This window comes from Microplitis mediator, chromosome 10, assembly GCF_029852145.1.
Source record: "Microplitis mediator isolate UGA2020A chromosome 10, iyMicMedi2.1, whole genome shotgun sequence".
Taxonomy (NCBI): Eukaryota; Metazoa; Arthropoda; class Insecta; order Hymenoptera; family Braconidae; genus Microplitis; species Microplitis mediator.
In genome coordinates this window covers 1079075-1104813 of record NC_079978.1, presented here as the reverse complement: position 1 = coordinate 1104813, position 25739 = coordinate 1079075, and the positions used below count along the sequence as shown (strand labels likewise).

At 31.8% G+C, this 25739-nt stretch overlaps 3 protein-coding genes and 1 long non-coding RNA gene across 9 annotated transcripts; 2 read left to right on the top strand and 2 right to left on the bottom strand.

The window, feature by feature from the left end:
- Positions 1–1049: 1049 nt before the first annotated feature.
- On the bottom strand, positions 1050–2069 carry LOC130675729 (uncharacterized). Its single transcript, XR_008991330.1, has 3 exons — positions 1852–2069; positions 1565–1689; positions 1050–1481 (listed from the first exon to the last, which is right to left on the bottom strand). It is a non-coding gene; the product is annotated as an uncharacterized LOC130675729 (long non-coding RNA).
- Positions 2070–4279: 2210 nt separating this feature from the next.
- Positions 4280–8288, top strand: LOC130675723 (uncharacterized). Its single transcript, XM_057481561.1, has 4 exons — positions 4280–4806; positions 4904–5117; positions 6344–6531; positions 6607–8288. The coding sequence occupies exons 2-4, from the start codon at positions 5094–5096 to the stop codon at positions 7826–7828; spliced, it is 1434 nt and encodes a 477-aa protein (XP_057337544.1). The 5' UTR covers positions 4280–4806; positions 4904–5093; the 3' UTR covers positions 7829–8288.
- An 868-nt stretch (positions 8289–9156) lies between these two features.
- On the bottom strand, positions 9157–12215 carry LOC130675727 (CKLF-like MARVEL transmembrane domain-containing protein 7). Of its 2 annotated transcripts, none has more exons than XM_057481564.1 (5): positions 12063–12215; positions 10554–10706; positions 10146–10319; positions 9433–9531; positions 9157–9359 (listed from the first exon to the last, which is right to left on the bottom strand). In XM_057481564.1, the coding sequence occupies exons 2-5, from the start codon at positions 10686–10688 to the stop codon at positions 9222–9224; spliced, it is 546 nt and encodes a 181-aa protein (XP_057337547.1). In that variant the 5' UTR covers positions 10689–10706; positions 12063–12215; the 3' UTR covers positions 9157–9221. The 2 variants fall into 2 exon arrangements, with proteins under 2 accessions (XP_057337547.1, XP_057337548.1); XM_057481565.1 differs by lacking the exon at positions 12063–12215 and adding an exon at positions 11828–12018.
- Positions 12216–12559: 344 nt separating this feature from the next.
- On the top strand, positions 12560–25592 carry LOC130675718 (E3 ubiquitin-protein ligase lubel-like). 5 transcript variants are annotated; one of them, XR_008991328.1, is made up of 20 exons: positions 12560–12833; positions 13690–13779; positions 13849–14301; positions 14922–15134; positions 15196–15423; positions 15507–15967; positions 16059–17017; positions 17310–17629; positions 17699–17794; positions 17876–18010; positions 18278–18652; positions 18735–18918; positions 18997–19952; positions 20511–22751; positions 23177–23653; positions 23714–23803; positions 23875–24031; positions 24119–24449; positions 24672–24757; positions 25151–25286. XR_008991328.1 is itself a non-coding variant. In XM_057481554.1 (20 exons), exons 1-20 carry the CDS (start codon positions 12828–12830, stop codon positions 25178–25180), a joined length of 7971 nt encoding a protein of 2656 aa, XP_057337537.1. In that variant the 5' UTR covers positions 12560–12827; the 3' UTR covers positions 25181–25592. The 5 variants fall into 5 exon arrangements, 4 of the variants coding, with proteins under 4 accessions (XP_057337537.1, XP_057337538.1, XP_057337536.1 ...); XM_057481554.1 differs by having other exon boundaries at positions 24589–24757; positions 25151–25592; XM_057481555.1 differs by lacking the exon at positions 25151–25286 and adding an exon at positions 24817–24972 and having other exon boundaries at positions 24589–24757.
- Positions 25593–25739: the final 147 nt, after the last annotated feature.

The following is a 25739-nucleotide window of genomic DNA, read 5'->3' as shown; positions in this document are numbered from 1 at the left end:
GACAGTAAATTATAAAAAAAAAAAAAATTGAAAAAATTGCACCTGTAGTTTTTTAAATTCTCTACAAGTGCATTTTTTTTTTTTTTTTTTTTTTTTGTAATTTATTTGTTGAAAAAAAAATCCGAAAATTTTTAATTATCTGCTGACTTCAGGATCATTTATTTTTAATGATTATTTTTATCAGAATACTTATAAATCTCATAAAAAAAAAGATTTTATTCATTTACGAACTAGTATCATTATTGATTAAATATATTTTATTGATAATAATTTATATTAGGAAGTATGAGATTTGAAAAATTTCAATAGAAGAGAAACAAGAAATTTTTTTATTTTTTAAATCACAAGAACAATTCAAATTTAAAAAATAGTGAATTTTTTAAGACTCAAAACTAAACTAGAGTAAAAATTAAATATTTAAATCAAAGTAATCTCTACAAGTCAAATAATTTTTGAAAAAGTAAGTCTACTATAGCAATTTTTTAGAAACGATTTAATTTAAAATATCATTTACTTGAAATTGTATTTTTTGAGAAGGATATCGATAATGACAATAAAGTTAGCGGACACCTGACAATTTTTAAAATTTTGAAATAATAAATTTAAAAAATGCATGTTTAGACAAATCAAAATTCAGTACAGGTATTTCTTTAAATTATTATTAATTATTTAATTTTTTTATATGTAATTAAAAAATTGTATGTCTGCTACGTTTTCATACATCGATAATGTATTTTTTTATTTCAAGATAATATTCAATGAGATCGCTAATATAGAAATGAAACAACATCAGGCAAAAAGTATAAAATTTTTTTTATTAATTATAATAATAATAGACATATTTAATTAATATATATGATAATTGATGAAACTAGTATCAAAAAGCGGCAACTCTTACCCCATTGACTGTCAATCGTCGCCAACGGTGGTGGAGTTACCAATTTTTGACGCTTTGCCAATAATATTAATGGTATGTAAGTATATAAATAAATATATATATATATATTTTTTTTTTCATAGTATTGTAAAATGTTGATCCTGCTGGCCTCGTTCCTGGAAATAAAATACTCGTGTAAATATAAATCAACAATTAGTATTATTATCAGTTGAGGGTTCAGTGAATTTAATATCATGTTACCATGTAAGGATTCCCCTTCTGATGCGTCTGTGTACCGGGTGTGTAGTACACTTGAGACACCAGGTAGAACTGTGTAGTGTGGAACGTGCAAAAAAGAACGCCAATCGTACGACCTTGACCGGAGCCTGCGTGAGTAGCGGCCAGGTAAGGCTGTCTAGCGAGTCTTAAGGATTCTTTGTACATTTTTTACATGCTATAATACTTTCGTTTATATCATAATCACACTAAATTATTTTTATTACCTGCGTACCTCAGCAGGATTCAAAAAATTCACCATTGCGATATCGACCAAGAAGAAATGAATGGAATAATCAGTTGCTGGCATTTAAAAAAAGACTTTTTGCTAATCATTTTTTAGAAAAAAAAAATGAACATTTTGAGAATATATTTGAGAAAAAAATATTATAAAGTAAATTACTAACGAACCTGTTATGGAACGCTAAACATTTAAACGGTTGAGTAAATAATGAAGATTACGATAAGTGTACAGTGAGGATGCGAAAATTGTATTCGCTTTCCATTTAAAATTTTCACTTTCGTACAACCTTGATCTGAAAGCCAGAATAAAGGTTCTCATTTTATAAATCTATCAATTATATATCATTTGTTATATATTTTTATTAAAAAATTATATTCATTATCTACGGTCTGGTATTTTAAATAAATTTACTCGTACAGAAATAGTAAATTAGTTTAATTATTTTTTTACTTACCGGGATAATTTCTTACTTCACATTAAAACACGTATTGCGAAATTTAAATTATTGTCACAATAATTATAAGTATAATTGTGTTGTAGTCAAATAGTAGTGAGTAAAATGAATGTTAGGTATGTATTAATATGATGAACAAAGTTAAAATAGTTGGATGTGTATTTGAGGTGTAGAAGGTGAAGCTTTGCACTGACGACTATCGCGAACTCGTGTGAGGGCTGCGAGAGACCAGGGTAGAAAAGGAAGCCGGCGTCGTGGCGGCGAGTAAAGGAAGAAGGAGACGCAAGGGAAAAAGAAGAAGAAGAAGAAGAATAATAATAATAAGAAATAAGAAGAAGAAGGAAACCATTGGAGCCCTTGAAAGGAGAATTGGAAAGTATGCCGGCAAAATTCATGCGAGCGACCTTGACTACATTTTTCCCCTTGACTTCATGGATACTCGGTGCTTTCCGTCTGGTTGACTTCCAACCAACCAAATGTAAGCTTTTTTCTTACACTTTTAATATACTAAACCTCCAATTACATTTAAAATGTTATATATTTATGTTTATAAATTATCCTCGGTATTTTTTATGGTTCTAGATTAATTATTTACCTGCTGCAGGGCGGATAAAATATTTAATTTAATAGTTAATAATAAAATAAAGGGAGCAAGTCAAGCAGAACAATAGTTAGAGTACATCTTCTTGAAGAATCTACTGGTGGTGGCGAAAAATGGCCGCCCTCAGCGACTATATTGTAGTCTGAAAGGATAAATAAAATTAATAGAATAAAAAAATAAGGTAATAATAAAAAGTTAAAAAAGTAAAATGCAGGAACCGGTTTACACAGAGGGCAGTTACAGCCTCTCGGCAAAATCATCTGTCTGGCTAACTTCTGTGAGTCCTGAATTCTTCGATACAACCATCCACCATTTTATTTCATTTTCAATTGAAAAAGATAACAAAGAATTTAATTATTATTTTAACATCTTATTCAAATATATAATTCACTTGTTTCGTCATCGGGCATTAAAAAAAAAATTACCTACATTATAATTTTATAATTTTTATACCTTCTAAAGTAAATTGTATGTTGGATTTTATTTCATACACTTCAGAACTTTGCTTCAAGTTTTTTTCTTCGCAAGAGTCCGATTTTAAATCAAAATAATTATCTAAAATTTTGCTTTTTCTTACAGTTGTTATGAAACGGAGAAATTTTGTATATTAACATATATATGTAAGATAAAAAAGATTATTAGCGTATCGATAAGATGATTTGCTTATGAATTATTTATTAATTTAGAGTACATATTATATATATATATATATATATATATATAGTAATTAAAAAATAAATTATTTAGTTTCATCGCGCGATTACAAAACACCTGCAGCATTATATGCCCGACACTTAATATATATTTTATAATATATAAAACAAAGAGCCCCTTTGCCTTAAAATATATATGCTACTGAAAAATTTCTCACAATTGAATACAATTTAAAATCCAACGGAAAGTCGGGTGGATAAAAAAAACTCCATGGTAAGTTTTTAAATAAAACAAAGATTCGATATTATAAATATAGAGGAAGAAAAAAATTTAAAACAAAACTAAAAAATAAAAAGCAAATGAGGTAACAGAATGCCACACCTGGTTAGATTAATAGGATCCTAGTTCACACACTATTGCCATCAGAGTTTTATTATTATTTCACTCTCTCATACTTGTAGTTAATTTTGTCAGGTTTTGTTGTAACGACTATACTTGCGGCAGGTGGGACAAAATAGTATCCGCAAAACGGCCAACTGCACTTGTTATTTCCCCCTCGTTCAAATATACATCTATATCCACATTTACAAAAAAAAACCACAGACACGCGAAATATACTCAACATATCGCCGATCCACAAGACAATGGGTAATAAAAATATAACTTTTTCACTTGTAAAAAAAAAATGACGAAAAAAATAATCCGAAATGTTGGATCGTTATCATTCATCTCGCGGGCGACTTAAAAATAATGAATTTATAAAATAATAATTTATATGATTATTGATAAACTTTCTCCTAAGACATTACGTCGATCTTTATAATGTCAACCGATCGGAATTGATTACTCTGAAATACTTAGTCTAATAATCATTGCACTGGAAATGTACTTGCACTTATTATGCAATTGATTAAAACGTATTACGTGTTTGGTTTAACACCAGAATTAGCAATAATAAAAAAAAAAAAGTAATTTAATTTACGGATAAATTGTAACACAAGACCAAGTTGTCTGAGTATCTAATACGAGGGATTAAGATAAAATTATTTTTACCTTTCACATAAATCTGACCTTCACATTAATAAATAATCGATACAGTTTTATGTTTATTATTTAATCACGAATTGCTGATATTTATATATTTATTTATTTGTTTGTTGGTAAGGAAAAAATAACCCGAGAGAAGAGTAATCTAGAAATATAATAACGCTCAAGACAATTACCAAGATCGTGAGCGACCTTGATATGACATTGAGATGGTAAGAGAAGAAATGATACTATTTCTTCGAGGTCTTTTGTATGTCATTTCGCCGCAAATTAATATAATTCAAGTGTTGCACGTACATCAGCCAACACATTACTTTTGTTGGCAACCACATTAAAGGTAATCTTGTGGTTTTAAAAATACTATGGAGGTTAATGGTAATGTTGCGTCCTCAAGGCATGATGCATGATGTGGAGACATGAGATATATGGAGACACAAAGCATCCTCGGGGGTTAACTTCTTCTAGCTCTCGGCTAAAAGAACTGCGACATCTTATTCTTCTTCTTGTTCTCCAGCTGTCATTCATCATAGCCGAGTGTTATTGAGTCTCTGAAGCTGAATAGACTCAATAGATTATTACATATTACGTTAACGAGTTTGGGAAGAAATAAATCAAAGACTGGGCTGTAAGGAATACATCGGACACCAGAACAAGTACAGTAATTTTTTAAATACTCAATGTATCTATATATGTATTTGTAAATGTATGTAAGCTAGCAGTGAATGATTGTTATTCTTGCGGACGATTTAGTTAAAAACTCAGCAGCACGCATCGTGCGATACAAATATTATTGTGCCGAAGGAAAGTTTGACTCAACAACAACGTCGACTGCTTTAGCAATTTAACGGGGATATAGGTATAAGAACACGGACACGAGGAGTTGCTCGAGATAGTTCGGTATAATACACCACACCCAGTCTTACACCGAGTTTTTAAAGATATGGCTGTGCTGTTAAAACTACTTGTAAGTATTTTATAATTACATATCTTACTTTTTTTTATTCTTTCTTCTTTCTTTCTTCTTTTATTAATAATTATGGTAATAATAATGACAATAGTTGCGGTAGTTATTGAGTAATAAATATTAACGTCAGAGTTACTTAACAGTAAAATAGAAGCTGATCAAGTTGATCTTGGCGCTGATTATTAATTAGAGTTAATGTGATACTGTATAGATTTTTAAAAAATTAATTTGCTGGGTTTCATTTATTTTTTAGATGATAAATAATTTACTGAGGAAAAGAGATATAAGCAATGATGCCGCGAGATTTGTAGGTACCAATTAATTCAGATTGCAAGAGACACGTCGCTGTAAACTAGATCGTGATGCAATTTAAAAGTAATTAAAAAAATGAGGCATAGAATAATTATTCATAAACGTGACAGTATATAAAGTATACGAAAATAATTATTATGTTATTAAATTATTATATATTTTGAAATATTTGTGTATGAGTCGAGCGGAATGCAAGAAATTATTGGACTGCACTTGCTGTAAAAGCGGATCGGAACTTGATAAAGAAATAAATGAGTAAAATTTTTGCATTTATTGCGTGACCGCAGATGAAGAGAAAGTAACTTTTCACATATATCTCATATTCGAATATTTAATTCGGTAAACATTTCACCGGGTCTCTGGATCATAACTTCGATTTAATTTATTCTCGCTTAAAAAATTGCTTTTTATTATATTTTTTACGTTGTTTATTAATAAATATATATATTACATAAATGTACCGCGTAATGGTTCATTAAATAGATAAATAAAAAATAATTATGGTAGTGCATGTATGCATAATACATGAGATAAAATTTAATGAAATATGTCCATTGGTTCTATCGGACACTCGATAAAAGAACTAAACAAGAGCGTTGGAAGTTAAGTTAAATAGGGATAGTGGAATGTGGCGTGGTCGGTCACTAATAAATTGAATGTGTTTTAGAATAAACGTAAGAGAGTTTAAGAGAAAGTACATTAATGTAAATTTTTCATAGCACGTGCCACATATTTTATGGATAACATGTTTATATAGAAATTTAAATCCTTGGATACACACAAAAGAAAGTCTTCTGATTAATAATTACCATAACAATATCACCACTCTATCATTATCATCAATCATCGGTATAAATATTTATAATTAATACTCTGATAATTTATATACTTTTTTTTTTTAATGTGTTCTCTAGTTACTTATTTGTACGGTGGAAGTAGCGAGAGCGCAATTCTCAGAAGCTGATAAAGGAAATCCACCAGCACGTCGACTACCTTCTGTACGGACATCAGTTCGTTTTCTTCCTCGGCAAGCCGTTCGATCTAGTGTAGCAACACCAACTGTTGTTCCTAATCCCCGTTTACGTCGTCCAATACCATTAAAGTAATTGTTTAATAGCATGTTATTTAATTTTTTAATAGTACAAATAATTGTTATTTATTAACTATTAATTAATAGATCACGACCGACATCGGAAGCTAATGAAATCCAGGCAGTAACATTACCACGTGCCAAGCCTACATTTCTTCCAACGTTGAAATCAGAGAATTTATCGACTCCGCCTCCTCAATTACTCCAACAAGACCAACCGATAAAACCAGTGAGTGAGGAAGAAACTAAAGAGGAAGAGGAAGATATTAACCGATCTTTCGCAAAACAGCTAAATACTGCTCACTCATTTCCTCATCCGACCACTAGTTTATTCTCAACTCCTTTAACGCCAAGACCAGAACCGATATTTCAGTATCGACCGGGTTTTAACTCACCAGTTTTTATACCACGACCAACTCAATTCCAACAGCAACAACAGCAGCAGCAACAGCAACTTATTCAGCAGCAGCAGCAGCAAAACCAACAACAGCAGCAGCAACAACACGACCAACGTCAGCAGCAACAAGAACAACAACAAGAAGAACAAGAACAACAACATCAGCAGCAACAACAACAGCAACAGCAGCTCCATAATCAACAACACCAACAGCAACAACAGCAGAAACAGCAGCAACAACAACAGCGGCAGCAGCAGCAGCAGCGACAACAACAACAGCAGCGACAGCAACAACAGCAGCGGCAACAGCAACCATCATCTCCACTGCCATCTTCAACACCGCAAACGACAGTAGTTCAGCTTCATGAAGAAATAATTGCTCCAGTACAATATCGTCCCCCAAAGCCACTAAAGTTCCGTAAGCCCGTCGACGATGAAGTCAAAGCTCCCGTAAGACAACAACAACAGCAACAACAACCCCAGCAATTTCGACAACAAGCAGATCAATGGCGACAACAAGCTGTCAATAAACAATCAAGCAAGAAACTGCAGTACCGTGAGAAGAAACCCGTTGCGCAGGTTGTCAGACGGTGGCGAGAAGACAATCCCGACGGGTCAATAACTTGGGGATACGAAAACGATGACGGTTCTTATAAAGAAGAAGTAATTGGCGTTGATTGTATAACTCGCGGTAAGTATGGTTACATTGATCTAGATGGTATTAAGAGAGAGTACACGTACGTTACCGGCATTAAGTGCGACGAACAAGAACAAGAGGAACAACAAGACGACTTAAATGGATTTGTCGATTACCAAGAGAATAAGCTAGTCTTATCCAACGGCAGAACAATTGACTTGTCTAGTATGGGCAAAAAACAATCCCGTAGACCACAACATGCTTACAGAAATTAAACTTTGTTATTACACTAATTTCTGTTAGTTTTATTATCATTTTAGTAATAAGACAATTACCTCCCTCAGGATAGTTTCATTTCTATTTGTCATTGCTTTTATACACAGAAATGTTGGTTTATTTATTATCTCGATCAACATACAGGGCAGCGTGACAATATAATTATTTATTTATTATTTTATTATTATTATTATTATTATATTATCGTTGTGTATATTCACAATTATTATCAATCGATATACAAATAATTAGTATACTGCACGTATTGCTTGGATTTATCTGAACGATTCTGGCGAAATCTTTTGGTCCATTAAAATCGCCGTACGTAAATAGTACGCGAAAAAAATATAAGACGTACATTTCATTGTAAATAGATTTTTCTATCAGCTTTCTAACACACAGGTGAGTATACAGTGCTTCTATTTTTTTTTTTTTTATACTTCAAACTACTCAAATTAATTTAATTATCAAGCAGAAAAGCTGCGCATCACAACGCGCGATAAAAAAAAATATAAATTTATAAAAACCGAAAATAAAAATTTTTTTTTTTAAAGTAAATTATTAATTGAAATTGCAGTGATTAGAGATTGGAATTATAATTATTTATAAAAAAAGAAGACTCGAAAATATTTAAAACAAGTAAATGTTAACATTTTACATATATTACTTTTATATATATATATATTTTTTTTAATACTTTTGAATCGATTAACGAGAACGAGATGAAGAACAATATGATAAATGATAACAATGATTAATGTGTAAATAATCATACAATACCTCTAGTGATCTACGATTATACACAATTTTATAAAAAATAAATTACAGAAAAATAATATCGTATTAAATTAAGCAAGTATCGTCATAAATAATAATACATTATTTAAATATTTAATGAAGCGCGTGCTAAGTTGCTGATTTAAATGATAAAATAAATTTGTGTACATAAAAATATAAAAATATGTACATAGTATTTAATAAATATTATTTTAAATACTTGCTTTTTTTATCGTAAATATTTTTCACTAATTAACTGTCAATTAACTTTTTTATATAAATCTAGTTTAAAATTTTTTTTACCAATTATTAACAGCACGCGAAATAAAATTTCATAAAAGCAACTGCTATAATTTATAATTATCAATCAGTAGTTAATGCAATTAACAATTAATTAACATTAACAATAACCATGTAATTATTAAATACTTGATTAATTTGATTATGTAATGTTCTAATAGATAGAGGTAGGTATTATATATGTATATATATATATATATATCGTTGGGTGTATGATGAACTTAATTAAATCAATTATTTTTACCGCCAATTCCTAATAAATTAATTAAATAATTTATTATTTAATTTTTTTTTATTAAATTAAAAATTAATGAATTAATAAGCTGGACTTGTTACTGTCGATACTTGTTTGGTGACGTCATGTTGACCTTGAGGAGGAACTCCACTTCGACGTGCTTTGAATTTGAGCCAGGTGTCATACCCATAGCATACCATGGCGCAGAATCCGAAAAACTGTAACAATAAATGTTTAATTACCAATGAATTTATACATCTGATTAGCAATTAAAATAATCAGGTCACTTACGGCTGCAGCGCCGAATCCTTCATTGGCATGAGCGTAATCAGCAGCCAGAGATGCAGCCAGCAAGTAGCATGCAGTCATTATTCCGCAGTAAAATAATTCCTGTAATAACCAGTAGTGTTATTATTTATATTTTTATAAAATTAAGTAAAAATTTATGACTCGCCGAATCGTATCAGGCATAAGCGCATTGACATTAAATTAATTCTGCTAAAACGCTCTAAACAAACGCTAATTTGTGCATCTGTTTGAATTATTTCAAACATATTTCATCTTTTATTTAAAAATAAAAGATAATTCAATTAAAATTAATAAATTTATATAACAATTATACTAGACTATGAGCATAATAAAATTTTTAGTGCGTAATTCTAATGTTTTTAAGTATAAACATTCAGTAAAAATTATTAGAGTATTTAAATAAATGGGTATTTGTCTCTAGGGATGAAAATATAAAATATAAGTCTGGTAATCGATAACCAGTAGGAAATTAAAATTGTACAACCGGAAATGGCGAGGACTTACGTACCTTACTCATTATTTGTATCCTTTACTGTTAAAGACAGTAGAAATATGATGAGAGATTGTATATGAACATTATGAATAAATGTTCAATTTATAGTGTAATGAAGTTTAAGTGTCACACAGAAAGACGACAGATAAAACAACAAGTATTTTATATTTAATTAATAATTTTAAATTATATTAATACTTACAATAGTGAGCCACGGGATCTTGTAAAGTTTCTCAACTAAATGGAACACGTAAGAAGCTAGAAGTATTAAAGTGCACCAAAATCCGACCATCGCAACTGTATTGAACCAGGCTCCTCTACTTAATTGAGCGTAATTTGACACTGCTATGCATATAAATCCCAAAATATCTAATACCTAAATAATAATAATTATTCAAGTAAATTTTTAAAAAATTGTTCAATAAAATATTTGATATTTGCCCTGTAAAATTTTTTTGGAGTAAATAGGAATTTAATTCCCTAGGAAAAATTTAACCTCCGGGTCGGAGTGGAACGGATTTAAATAAAATCCATATTTACTCCAAATTCACTATTGATTTTTTTACAGTGCGAGTACTTGAGTGTAAAATTACTGATATTAGGAATTTACCATTTCTATAATTTTTAATATTCCAGGCATTGTCCTAAAATATGAAGAATCAAATCTAAGACTTCGTTGAAATGTCGATGAACTAGTTGTGGTTGTCGTTGTTGTGACATGTTGTCCTGGAAATTCCTGCTCCATTTTAATAATTTATTTTATCTAAACAAAAAATAATAAACTGTATTAGGTAATGAACGTAAATAGTAATTATTAATAAAGTAAATAAAAAAAAATTAAATTTTTATTTTAAATGAAAAGGCGCTAAATATAGAAATGAGGTAACTACATAATAAAGTACATTAAATAAATAAAAGTCAAGTAATTTCATTGTCAATTACGATGCGTGTGGGCGTCAGCACAGAAATTTGTGTCATCTAATATTGATTAAAATCACTCGTTAAACCTCGAAAATTTTTAAATATCCTAATACCTGTTTCGTAAATTAATTTTTAAATTCGGATCAATTGTAAATTTTTTAATGATTATTGTCCATAATGATAAATTATTAATTATACTTATCAATAAAATTATCAATGTAAGAAACCGTCAAAAATATCAACCAGCAGATAAGAAATATAAAAATAAAAATGAATTTTTTCCTTAGTGAATCATAAATAAAAATATTTAATTAGATGCATAAACAGTAAATACATTGAGACGTAGAATGAAAATAAAATAATGAATAATCTCATTTATAATAAATTATTTATGATACTGAAGTTAGCTGACGTCTAATAATTTTTGAATTTTTTTTAGACGGTAAATTATAAAAAAAAAAATTGAAAAAATTGCACCTGTAGTTTTTAAAATTTTCTACGTGTGCATATTTTTAGTTTGAATTTTTTTTAATTGATTTGTTGAGAAAAAAATCCGAAAATTTTTAATTATTTGCTAACTTCAGGATCATAATTATTTTTAAAAACAGTAATAGCAGTACTGCATAATTTAATTGCGTAAAATGAGTAAGTGTACGTAGAAAGTAAAAAAAATGAAAGATTCTCAGCAGGAGAATAAAAAACAACCTGATGGGAATCACCACCAACAGAGATGCTGTAATAAAATTATGAGCTAATCCACGACCTTTTTAAATTATCTCATTTTACATACAATGAAAATTTTTCTCTCTCTTTCACTTACATATGACAATATGTTATTTTAAAAAATTTAACAATAACAAAAAAAATTATATTTCACAGTGTATGAAAATGTATGAAAGTTTAAATACAAAATAAAATAAATAGTAGGCGTTTTAATATTTAAACTAGTTTATGTATACGTACTACTTAAAATGTGTAATATTATATTGTATCGACCCGATTAAATCGATGTTTATTTCATGGATTGACGACGCCGTTTTAAAAATCAAATTACAACGACGTATTTGTTCTAGAATCTATTACCGATAATTATTTACAGTTATTGTACTATTCCGGTGTGTAATTTTCTGGACACTGATCGACACGTTATTTGTGTGTCAATGACAGAATATTATAATATAATATGTATAAAACTTACTACAATATATCAGAGTTATGTTTCTTCTGTGCGTATGTGACGCCGAGTGACTTTAATTTATGATGGATTAAATAAATATAACCTACTCCGAACCGAAAATTTTATATAAAGTTACGTCAGTTATCTGAATTATCGTTCGCCAGTAATTTGCTCAGGTGATGAGTTACCGGTATTTGAATTGCGCGCCTTTTTTTATATTCAAATAAAATAATTATTTAAAGACCTGATGACAGATTTATTAATATTGATATTAATATAAATCAATAGCTTTTATAAATTATTATTTTTCATGATATATATATATACATATTGATAACAACACCTGATAAATTTAGACTAGAAAATATGAAATTTTATTTGAATTTAAAAAAAGTAGTTTGGGGTTTTGGTGGGTGTGGACATAATTTTTTTTAGAATACACGTGTTTATTTTTAATAGACAAAGTGGTAAAAAAAAAAGCGGCTGACACTTCCGGGTTATTATAAAGACCCGAATATATTTACACGATCGCGGATACTCGGCAGAAGGTGGCAGGAATCCAAGCTTTTGAGTTACAAAAATAGAATGGCTACACTAGCTGCTGCTGCTGGCTGTGGTTTGCAGCAGTGCAACAGACGTTTGTCGTGGTCTAGTAGCCCCTGAATAAATTTTTTGAACCGAGAAGAGAGAGACCGGCATTAAATTTAAAATATTTTAACGCCGGTTGCCACCTCGGGATAATACTCTCGAGTATAACCGACAACCTGGACACTCTTCCTGGAGCACATGAGCGTAAGTTAAAACAATAAATTCATAACTTTTAAACTGATACTCTCTCTTGTAACTCGAAGTAAGTGTGTACTCTTTCATCTCTTCCCAAATAACACTGCCGCTCATTAAAACTAAAATACTTTTTCGTTGGTGCTATTTCTATTTTGGATACTGATGTACATATAAAAATTTAAAAACAAGTGTGAATAATATAAGTATGTTTGTTATTTTAATTATTTAGTAGGTTAATGTGCTGAGGAATGTACTGAGACTATAAACCGAGATGCGACGTGTTTGTTGACTGAAGAAACATTGCCATAAGCTAGATCTAATCGACTAAACGCATATCCATGCTTAGTTTATTCTTGGCCGAGAGCGTTGAGAGCAATGCTTGCTTTTTCCTTAGTTTCACAAATAGATCCTGATCAACTCACCCCGTTTTCTCGCTGTACTCTCCCACATCATTATTATAACAGACGCAACAATCACTCCTATTATTTCTTCATTTATTCATATCTAATTAATTTAATAAAAAAATAATTCATATTTTTGCCGCAAAAAGTTTGTGGATTAAATGCGGAGCCGATAATTTATTTATTTGATCCCTTAGTAAAGTTTACTCCGAGTGTGAGTTTTATTTATATTATTTGTAAAAAATTTACATTAATTCTGAAATCACTTTGCTGACAAAAATTATTTATTTACGTCGCATGCAAAGTTACGGAACTTTTTGAGTGTCGGAGTTATTCGGGTTAAAACGTAAATCCCGATTTTTCATCGAATTAAATTTTATATCAGCGACAAATTAATTAAATGATGATGTCATGGGTATTAAAAATTATTGGATACTGTCTTTTTATTTTAAATGTTTAAATAGATGTCAGGTGCTGAGAAGTGGCGGCCAATGGCCATTTCAAATCCATCAACACGTTTGCGTATGGCGCGTTCAATGCCTCATTGGGTTATGGTATTTATTTATAATTTGTGTTAATAATTAAAAAATAATGTTATTAATAAATAACAATTTATTGTCAAGGCACAAGAACAATCAAAATCAACGGAGAAATCATCGCGACAAGTGCCGACACCACCCAAAATCCCGCCACCATCTTTATCCGGCGACTGCGGCGATCCCGACTATGAAGTTATCGAATTTCCGACCCAGCAGACTTCGAGGACTAACAACAACGGCAGAGCATTAGAAATTACAAGAACAACATCAACAAACAACAACAACACTGTCAACAAATGTGCTCTTTGCGGCGTAAAAAATTTATTCGCAAGATGTGACGCGTGCAATGAAAATTTCTGCGAGACCTGCGACGATATGAATCATAAACATCCTAAGCGGCGTAATCACGTGCGCAGGAGAATTGTTACTGATAATAATCAAATGAATTTTCGTACTAGACCACCGTTGCCACCAAAAGGCGAAACTCCGGCGAATCCTCCAGTACCACCGCCGAGAAGAAATCGTAGAAATACTCAGGTAGGATGCGCTCTATCCTGATCACTTAGATCCTTTCAAGTCTTTAATTGTAATGATTTATTTTTCTACGAAATTCTGCATTATTTATTTATTTATTGGAAGTGTGATTAATAAATATCAAATATAATTATTTATTTTGTTATAAAGAGATAAATTTATTTTTTATAAATCACGCAGAGTTTCGTTATATTTAGTCGAGTCACAAAAATCATCAGCTTTTAGTTTTAGATGATGATAAATATTAATAATTTAATGTCACACCGAGGCGACAATTAATTTAATTATTAATTAATAATATTTATTACAATTATCATTTATTGATGTGATTGTATAAATAATTTATGTAATCAAGTCGACTTTAAAGGACATTACAGGGCTAATAGTTATCATAAATAGTTGCTTTAATTCCTAAACCCAGAACCCTATTACTTATATATTTATATTACATACAATAAACATAAAAAAAATAAGTAAAGTCAACAACACGGAGCATAAAAACCAAACAAGCTGAAGAACAAGTATCGAGTTTTTTAAATTTTGGTACTACACTTATAAAACTTAATGATTAATGATGATTATCAAGATCTCTCAGCTATTAAATGAAAGGTTTACGCGCCTAGGCAAAGGCGTCGGTTAATCAGGATCCTGGGGGCATGTCGTTTTCCGATAAAGTTTCAAGTTTGAAAAGGAATGTTGCCAATGTCCAAGGAAGACCATTGCCAATGGCTCCAGATTCAGCTTTAATTGCATCGAGATCAGTCCAGTCACTTAATACACCTCCTAGTAATAATGATCCCAATGGAACTGGAATGGATAAAATGTCAACACTTCAGGTACTAGTTTGATAATTTAAATTATCATTGAGATATTTAATATTTTTATTAAATAAAATAGGAGAGATATAGAAGGTATCAGGAAGCAATGAGAGCTCAAGATGCAAACAGACGAAGAATACCAACACCCGAAACTCCTAGAGATGCTCCGAGTCCCAGGCCAGTTAGTCTTGGCAGCTCTCGAGGTAATTTGATGGTTCCTCCAACTCCACCGAGGTCTGGAATGATGCAGTCATCAAGTGTTTGTGATTTATCTTCTCAGAATTTATGGAACCCGGCAATGCAACAGGTAATCATTTACTAAATTGCTTATTTTTAGTATTAATTATTAACTAGTTAATTCAATTTATTTAAATTTAAATTAATTATCAGGCTCAGTCAATGGCTCATTTGGCGCCGCGTATGCCAATGATGTGGTACCCGCCACCAGGAACATGGGACAATTCACTGAGTGGTTCTACTATGAGCCTCAATCATCCACCGGCAATGTGGGGCTACCCGATGGGGTACAACCAAGCAATGCTACCACCTCATTATCCGTCAGCTAATGTCTCCAGGTGTCCCAGTCCCGCAAGGAGCTACAAATCTAGTAGGCGCAGTAGAGCTGCTTCGCCGTCGCTCAGCCAAAAATCAAGAAAGTCCGTAATGTCAAGAGCCAGACGATCACCAAATTCGACTGACGCGAGCTCTGAAGAATCTGATGACTCGGATTACGATGACCGGCTGTCAAGAAGTTCAAGAAATTTACGGAGAACCAGCGTTTCTTCACGACGAACTGCTGGTTATCATGATATTGATGACAATAGATCGACAATGTCACGAAGTCGCCGGGGGTGTGTTTTTAATTTGTTCATTGGTTGAATTTACTTAGCAACGGGCTGAATTTATAAATTATTTAATATTATTATTATTTTTTTTTTGTAGACAATGGAGATCAGATGACAGAATAAACGGAATCAATTCTTCGTCATCACGAAATTTGGACTACGAAGACCTGGACAGTCGATCGGTATCTTCGAGACAGCAGTCGGAGAATGATGATCACCGGAGGTCACGAAGAAATCAAATAGATCATCAGTTATCTTCTCGACAAAATTCCGAAACTGATGACAGTCGCGGGCGTAAACGTACTGAGCATACGAATGTAAATGTCGATTCACGATCACGGATTTCTTCCCGTCATAATTCTGAGACTGATGATGACCACAGAATGCGACGTAAAACTGAGCCTGTCAATGATGATAAATCAGTGAGAAGTAATGGAACATTGCGAAGCAGACGAAAATCTACCACAGAACACGATCGTCGAGATTTAAATAAGAAAAATAATTCAAATATGACGCGGCCTAGACTCGCTAATTCTTCTGACAGTACTGGGGAGTTTGTGACTAATAATAATAATAAACGGGCTGAGTCAGTAGCTAAGGAAATTCCAAAATCGCCTTTAAGAGAAGTACGAAAATCTTCTGAAAGAGAATTAATAAAAGAACCGGCTCCTGCAAAATTAATAAAAGAATCGACTCCAGATAAAAATATAAAATCACAATCTAATGAAAATTCAAATCAAGATAAAATAAATAAAGCTAAATCATCAGCTTCTTTAATCAAAGCAGCCTCTGGAGAAACTGCACCAGTAGAGACAACTGAAGACTTGCAAGAATGGGCATGCGAACACTGTACATTTATAAATGAACCCAAAGAACGGGTTTGTATTGTCTGTTGCAAAACTAAACGAAGTGCGCTCCCTCCCAGTCCAGTAAACGCAACAGAATCTTCAGAAAATATTGAAGAGTCTAATCCTGAGCCCGCGACGAAGGCTTCGAGTATAAAAATGTCCAATGGGGAAGAAAGTGGTGACAGTACAGCGACTACCCAAAGCAAAGGTAGAATGAGACGAAAAATAAGTTTTTCTTTTGGTACTAAAGTATTTAAATAATTTAGATTGAAATATTTATTTTTAGAAAATATATATTTATATTTAGAGCCATTATTTATTTTTAAAATTCCTAAACATTTTGTTTCATTTATACAAGCTATGTACACTTGTCTTGAATGAATAATAAATAAATATTTAAATAACAAAAATATAAATTTCTTTTATTTATTATTCATTCAAGTGAATCCTATCCCTAACAGTTTACACTTTTCCTTACCGATATTTTTATCTAATTTCAGATGTAAAAATTGAAAATAATAACGAAGAATTAAATTCAAATATAAAAGAAGACGATAAAGTCAATAAATTAGAGTCAGTATCAAATTCGTCGCCGCGGGAAAATAAAAAAACCCATGATTCAATATCTACATCCACGTCTCCTATCAAAGAACTTGAAGAAACTTCTTCCGCAGTAGCAAAAGTACAAGACGATATTCCTGTGCTGTCACCAACTCCTGTCAAAGCTTTAGAAACTTCTGCAGGACCTTCACCTGTCCCCTCGATTACTGCGTCAACTGAAAGAGGAACTTCACCCCCACCTCAAAGTATTGCCACTCAGGTTCGCTTCTAATCAACCGTAATATTAATAATAATTAATCGTGAAAATTTATTTTTAAATATTTTGTAGACTTACGATGTGCTGCCGAAAAATAATGGAACTGGAAAAAAGTCTAAAGAATATCGTGATCAAAAAATAATTTATCAAGATGAAAGTGATTGCGAGGTACGTCGATTGAAATACGTAATTATAAAAATAATAATTGCAATATTTATAATTGATATTGGAAGTGAGATTTAATTTTAGGAAATGAGATTCACAAACAGTCCAGATTTATATCCACGGGTGCATTATATCAATCAGCACATTAATCACCCGACTTCTTCACATGGAACAAGAAGAAATTCTACAGATTCAACGCATCTTTATTTTAATTCTAGGGTAAAAAATTAATAAACTGTGACCTGTTTGTAAATAATTTTTACTCCTAATTATTATTTTCCTTTTTTATTTATTTTAATTAATAATTTATATATTTATATGTTTATTTATTAATAATCCTCACTTAGTTGCTTTTTTATATTTAATTTAATTGCGTAGCCTCGGTGTGAATAGACATTAATAATATAAATAACTTTATAATGATTTAAAAAAAATATTTTAAAATTGTAAAGACGATTTGTTATTTTTAAAATAAAATTGTTGTAGGAAATAAATCAACCGAGATATCATCAGGAATCGCCAACAATTGTACCAGTATCTCCAAGTGTATCAACTTTGACACGTCAAGGTTTTGAGATTGTTGAACTTTTACGTGAAGCTGAACGTCAAGGATTTTCAGCAGACGACATTCAAGTGGCACTGGCACAGGGCGCTGTTAATCCTATTGATTGGCTCATAAATCAGTGGCCACATCTCATTGAAACTGTTCAAATTCTTGTTACAACAAGAGGAAAAGAAATGCCCGATTGTAAAAACGACATTGGATATTTATCGATCGTCGAAGCTAAAGAGGTTTTGCGTGCATGCAAAGGCGATGTTTGGACTAGTGTCACTCGAGCTATTCAACTAAGGCAACAAAAGGTTTTTTATTATTTCATTTACTATTTTAACTTTAATTTTAATTGATCATCATACTGATAATAATTTTTGTCTACGGATTTAGGTCGCAGGAATAAAAGCTAAAGGTAATTTTTCGCTTGTTGATGTTGTTCGAGCGCTTGATAATAATGCGGGCAATGAAGATCTAGCATTATTAGAGTTACAAAAAAATCAATTGAAACCATTTCTAATGCGTATATGGGGTCCGCCTGCTGGGGTGGAAAATGACGAAGCTGCTCCGCATACGGGTAAATAAATTTTGTTATCATTTATTGTGATAAAATAATTTTTTGAATGCTAAATATTTATTTACTCACTGAAAATAGATGTAGCGAATGATGCTGGTGGGTCGGGATTGAATGAACACATTGGAGGAGCAATGGATTTGGATGCACTGAAGCAGGTAATAATACCCTCACTTGATAATTTAGCAGAGTTGCAGGCTGGATGTCAGCAAGAGTCACCAACAGCGAAATCAACAAATCAATTGTTTAATGATGTTGAGGAGCCCGATAAAAAAAATATTGGTAATAATCATAATAATTTATTCAACAGTTCTAAAGCCACCGATAAACATTCTGCTTCACAAAAATTGGAGACCATTGATACAGAATCTGGTAAAACTTTGATGATTACGGAAAAACATGGTAATGATGATAAAGTCGAATCCGCTGGTGTTGAAAATTTGGAATTTAAAAATTCAGATAAAAATGATTTGAAAGATTTACCAGAGAAAGAAGAAATTATAAATATATCGGATAACTCTTTACAAAATTTAGCAGTTGAAAATTTATTATTGGCTATGAAATCATTGCCAGAACAAGTTTTGGGTTCATTGACTGCTGCTGTTCAAGAATTATCGATTAAATTGGAGCCAGAAGTAGTTAATAAAGAAAATAAAATTGATGAAAAAATAGTTGACGCATCAATTGAAACTCCTGCTGAAGTATCTACGAAATTAGAGCCAGAGCCAGAGGCAGTGAACGAAGAAGTAGTTGAAGATAAGAAAAATAATGAAAAAATAGAGTTGCCAATTGAAACTTCTGAGAAATTAATTGAATCAGAGCTAGAAGTGATGAAAGATAAAAAAAGTGAAGAGAATTTGAATTTATTAATGGAAACTTCTGACGAGTTTAAAGAAACTTTAGAAGCTGATAAAAATTTAGTAGAAATAGAGAGCCCTGTGAGAGAAGAAATAGTTGTAGATAGAGTGAGTGAATTAGTTGAATCAGATAGTCCTGATATTTCCAAGAATGAAGAAGCAGAAGTATTTTACGAAGCGGTACGTACGTTTTCAAAATCAGAATTAAAATCTGATGATAAGAATGAAAAAACATATGATATGACGCCGACCGTCATACCTCCACCTCCATCACGCATGAACGCACTGAAATCATTGAAAAATCGATTGACGAGCATGATATCAAAATTTCCATCAATGAAACTCGGTGGTTACGAAAAACCAGAGCCAGTTGAAACAAATCAATTTAATGACAAAGAGTCGGCGAATTTATCGCTTAATTCGCGCCCTAATTCAATTAATAATAATATTAACAATCACGCTTCTAATGGAATTAATAGTAATAATAATAATAATGATATATTTAATGACAGTATCATTTCACCTATTAGCGCTTCAATTAAAAATAATTCAAAAACATTTAAATCATCTGCTACCATTACTCCCACAAACAATGAGGCTGTTTTAAATATTAATGGTATTAATAAAAATAACGAAGCTTTTATTAATGGAACTTATTCTGATGACAATAAAGCGGGCCCTGCTGTAGTTGATAATTATGAAAAAGAAAAAGAATACCAGTCGCCTGTATTTTTTCAGAATACTCTGAGTGTTGCAGAGTCTCGAGATGTTAAACGTAGCACTATTTATATTGAACCTTTGACGGTTAATAGAGACAGAAAAATATTTGATGATTTTAAAAATAACGTTAAAGTAGAAGTAGATGTAGACGTAGAAGTTGATGGTGATCAAGATTTTAAAATTAAAGAGACGGAAGTAGAAAATAATATAAAAAACTTAGAGTTTAATCAAGAAATAAATAATGTAGTGGAAGTGAACCATTTTAAAGAGATGGATACTGGGGGAGAGATTGAAGAGAAAAATATAGAAGTAAATGTTATTAATGAGTCTAGAGATGAAGATGATTTGTTTAATGATGCGTCTGGTGACGCTGAAACGTTTGAATTAAAAATAACGGAATCTCCTTTGTTGATTTTCAATGACGCGGCACCTGTAGAAGAGCCTCCGGTAGTTCGAGGCTCGCTGAAAATAAATTTTTCACGATTTTCTGAAACGAACGAAGTGATAAATGAGCCTCTTAAATTTGCTAGTCAAAAAATATTAGAAAATGAATCAGTTGGGCCTGTGATACCTCTAGAAGATGTTTTGCCGAAAAATTTTACCGCAAGTTCGATAATTGAGACGTCGATTGAAATTAATGAATCTGCGGTGAAAAATGAAAATATTCAGAGCAATTTCTTTACCCCTAAGCCGATTGTTAAAGCTAGAGCTAAATCGCCGGTTAAAAAAGCATTTGCGTTGAGAAAATTACCCGCGCGCAAGTGTTTTATTGGGGCGAAGAAAAATTTTGCTTTTGGAGGAGTACCAAAAGACACTGCGGTGTCGAGAGCTAAAGAATGTGCTGATAAAATTGCGGCCAAGTCATTGATGTCTAGTGTAAGTGTGAATCAAGTTAAGAAACTTGAGGTTGTTGATGTAAATCGGAAGAGTGGATGTGATAAAAGGCCAGAATTAGTTTCTAAGATTGAAAAGGTTGAGGCGGAAGAAAAAAAATTGAGTTTTTCTAGTCAGAAAATAGATAAAGATATCGTTAATAAGCCTACGCCGAGAAGTAAATTACCTTCACGGATTCCTGTTTTCCGAAAGCAACCGTGGGTCGCTGGACAAACGATATCTGTAGCAAGTCAAAAAATAATTGAAATTAATGTTTTGAAGCCCACGAATTCAAGTTTTAATGTACCAAGACGAACTATTCCTGTTTTACACCCATTGGCTACATCTCCAACTGACAGTAAAAATAAAATTAATAATCTTAATGAAAATAATAGAATTAATGTTAATAAAAACGTCAATTCTCAAGTAACCGTTGAAAAAGTAAATGGAAATTCTAGTTTTAAATCAAGGGATGAAGGAAAATTACTAAAAAGTAATAATGAATCTATTCAAAGTAAAGTTACTGGAAAAAATACAAGTCAAGAGATAATTCAAAGTAGAGACAAAAAAATTAGTCATAGTATTAATAAATCAATTGATGACAAATTATTTAGAGCTAAATCTTCTGATGATTCCTCGAAGAATAAAGTAAATGAATGTTTAGAATTAAATGAAGAGTATAGTGAAGAAGAAGTAGAAGATGAGGAAGAAGTAGAAGAAATTGAGGAGATAGAAATTGAAGATGATGATAGTTCTGAGGAAGAAGTGGAATACGAAGAAGAAGAAGAAGAAATTGAAGAATTAAGTGACTCTGAAACAAGTGATACAAATACTAAAAGTTCAGTTATCATGCGCAGAATAAATTCAACTGATGAGCTAACAAATGCTGAATTAATGCTGAAGAAAACATTAGATGATATTAAAGCAGAAATATCTGATTCGGAGTGCGAGCAAGTAAGTACTGATTCTAGTCAAAGGTCTGTAGGAAGTGACGAAGAAGTTGAATTGTCTGAATCCAATGATTTACCAGAAGATTCACCCGAACTGAATGATACAAAGGCTGATGTCGATGTTGAATCAACAATCGTACTAACTTTGCCTAAAAAAAAGTCAACCGAAACTGAGGGTACAGATAATTCAATCACACAAAGTACATCTGAAACAATTAAAATAAAAGACTCAAAAGTATTGAAAGTAGAGGTATCTGAACCTGAGGTTGTTGTTGTAAATAAAAATAACGAGTCGCGTAAACGTTTTTCGATAGTCGCGGAATATGTTCAGCAATTTGAAGGTGAAACTCAAAAGTATGAGAGGAGAAATTCAAAATCAAAGCAACAGGATAGTGTCAAGATTACACGAGAAAAATCGCCGGTTAACGAGAGGGAGGTCAGTAGCCGTGTCGACATATTAAACGTATTTATCTTCTTCACAGGAATTTTTTCAACAGACCGTAATTAAATAAAGCCAAGACTGATATTACGTCAACTAAAGGACCAATTTCTACAAACGACTTTTTAAATTTATCAACTAGCCCAAGTTTTAAAATAATTATGTAATTTGAATTATTTCAGTAGTTTGGTAGGTATTTATGATCTATCATTGATCTATTATCATCGCAATGCTTTTTTCAGTTCATTATCAAGCATCTGCTTAATTTGTCAATAAATAATATCACCGATTATTCAATTTCATCAAGTTCGTTTTTAGATATTGGTATCTTTTACTGTTATATAGAATTAATTTATAATTATTATAATGGATACTAATTGGATAACATTGAAAAAAAAAAAAAATGTTAATTTACTTGACAGAGAACAGCAAGACGTTTATTGGCAGAAGGGCGGGTGTCCAGCTACGATGAAGCCGAGATAGCAGCAAGTTTAATTGGTCTCAAGTTCCAAGATGATGAGGCGATTCATGCAGCTAAAGAATGCACGAGCGTTGAGTCCGCAATAGCATTTCTCCAGCAGGAATGTGAACTTTGCACTGGTCGATTTGCCGTCAGCCAGATGATCTCGATGCTGAAATGCATCCATCGATGCTGCAATGACTGCGCTAAAAATTATTTCACTATTCAGATCAGCGATCGTAATATCATGGATGCTGTGTGTCCGTTTTGCAAGGAACCGGATCTTAAAGATGCATCCGAAGATGAAGTTCTTGAGTACTTTAGTATTTTGGACATTCAGTTAAAGTCACTTCTGGATCCTCCGATTCATGAGCTCTTTCAGAGGAAGCTCAGAGATAGGACTCTGATGCAAGACCCTAATTTCAAGTGGTGTGCTCAGGTAATTACTTTTTTTTATTTTACAATTTATAAAATTTCCTGATGAAAATTTTTATTTCAGTGTTCGAGCGGATTCTATGCGAATCCAAATCAAAAACGACTGATATGTCCCGATTGTCGATCAGTAACTTGTGCATTTTGTCGAAAACCTGTAAATATTTTATTTGAATTTATTAAATAATAATTATTATTGTTATTAAATTTAAAAATTTTAAATTACAGTGGGAAAAACAACATGAAGGAATAACATGTGAACAATTTGAAGAATGGAAAAATGAAAACGATCCCGACAACCAAGCGATAGGTTTAGCGAAACATTTAGCAGACAATGGAATCGACTGTCCTAAATGTAAATTCCGTTATTCTCTATCGCGAGGAGGTAAACAATATTCTTAAACAAATTCAATAAATTAATTAATTGACTAATTGATTGATTGATTAATTAATTGAGCATGTAATTTTGAAGGTTGTATGCATTTCACGTGTAACCAATGCAAGTATGAGTTTTGCTGTGGCTGTGGTAAAGCTTTTATGATGGGCGCCAAGTGTCCAGTCAGTTCCTATTGCGCGAAACTCGGTCTCCACGCCCATCATCCACGCAATTGTCTCTTTTATCTTCGTGACAAAGAACCAGCGCAGCTTCAAAACCTTCTGAAGGACCACGGCATCGAATTCAATACTGAGAACACATCGAACGATCGCAAATGCAAAGTTCAGTTGCAGAAAGAAACACCAACTGGCGTAACTGATGCTATTTGCAACTCGGATGTTGTAGAAAATCATGCTGGACTGTGCAGGTAATTAAATATTAATATCGTTCGTTAAATTTCTTTTTTTTCTAAATTGAATAAATAAATTTAAAAAATTCTTGAATTTACTTTGGCTAAGTAAAAAAAAAAAAAAAAAAGAAAGTGTAAAAACAAATGTATAATCTAGGATTCATTATATCGAGTATCTAGTCCAAAAAATTCGTTTATCAAAATTGGAACCACTATCGTTATTTAATATTGATGATCTAGAGACTTGCGTTAAGCGTGCTGGGTTAAATTTACCCGCAAATTGGTATCGACGTGATCCTGAGGATTATCGTCGTGATCTCGCGGAGGTAAATTTATAAATAGTTATAACATGAGTTACATTAAAAAAAGGCACTTTTCCCCGCAGGCAGCACTACGTTGAGTACTTGGCGGGCCTGGTACTCAAGTCAAAACTGGACCCTGTTACGATATTCGATTTGAACGAGACGAAGCAGGAGTTGCGCCGACGGGGAAAAGTCCCGCCTATCAAGGCACAAGAAATGTCCGAGCAGGATTACCTCAGGGCGTGTATTCAGGTGACTGATTCACACACGCTCCAAGTTTAATCCTCTTCTGGATAACACCGCTTGTATACTAACACACTAATGCTGTGATAACAAAACTTCCCTCTGTCTTTATAATGTTTTTTGTAATCCTTTTCTCATTTTGAATAAATATTAATCTACTTATTCTTTTTACAGGTCGTCCAAAAAGAAATTCCGTTGGAGTAATTGTTTTTATTATTAATGTTAATTAAAAAATATTAAATATTTATTATTGTCGATTGTTAATAAATTATTATATTATAGTTAAAAAAATTGGAAAACCAAAATGTCCACCCCTCAATCTCCCATTTGATTTTTTACTACGAAATTTAGTTTAAATATTTCTTACCGTACAAGATGAGTTGGTGTAGCGACCCGGTTACAGATAATCTGTTCTTCTGGATGAATCCGCATTGATGGCATGCAGCAAATTGACACACAGTTGTAATGAGTTGCCAGTTTGTATAAAAATTGACAATTAATTTTTGCTAAGAGTTCTGCCCACCACTCAATAGGACAAGAACCAGGTGGTCCACCAGATTCACATTGATATTGTTCTATCTCCAATTCACCTTGATCTCCAATAATTGGTCGCTGTTGTTTGAGGTCAAGTTCTTGAAGAAAAATTAAAATCGCTGATATTTTATTGATACAATAAATTTAATAACCATAAATTATATAACAAAATTTGATAATTTCCGCTCCTCGCTCTCAATACTTTTTTTATATCGATTAATAATTAAAT

What these genes read in the sequence shown, in the direction of transcription:
- LOC130675718 (XM_057481554.1), top strand. An exon ending in TTATTCTCTATCGCGAGGAG is followed by an intron (nt 24,032 to 24,118) that starts GTAAACAATATT and finishes GTAATTTTGAAG; the next exon opens with GTTGTATGCATTTCACGTGT. An exon ending in AATCATGCTGGACTGTGCAG is followed by an intron (nt 24,450 to 24,588) that starts GTAATTAAATAT and finishes TGTATAATCTAG; the next exon opens with GATTCATTATATCGAGTATC.
- LOC130675723 (XM_057481561.1), top strand. Translation starts at nt 5,094, where the DNA reads ATGGCTGTGCTGTTAAAACTACTT. An exon ending in CTGTGCTGTTAAAACTACTT is followed by an intron (nt 5,118 to 6,343) that starts GTAAGTATTTTA and finishes TGTGTTCTCTAG; the next exon opens with TTACTTATTTGTACGGTGGA. An exon ending in CGTCGTCCAATACCATTAAA is followed by an intron (nt 6,532 to 6,606) that starts GTAATTGTTTAA and finishes ATTAATTAATAG; the next exon opens with ATCACGACCGACATCGGAAG.
- LOC130675727 (XM_057481564.1), bottom strand. Translation starts at nt 10,688, where the DNA reads ATGGAGCAGGAATTTCCAGGACAACATGTCACAACAACGACAACCACA. An exon ending in TATTAAAAATTATAGAAATG is followed by an intron (nt 10,320 to 10,553) that starts GTAAATTCCTAA and finishes ATTATTATTTAG; the next exon opens with GTATTAGATATTTTGGGATT. An exon ending in AGATCCCGTGGCTCACTATT is followed by an intron (nt 9,532 to 10,145) that starts GTAAGTATTAAT and finishes TGGTTATTACAG; the next exon opens with GAATTATTTTACTGCGGAAT.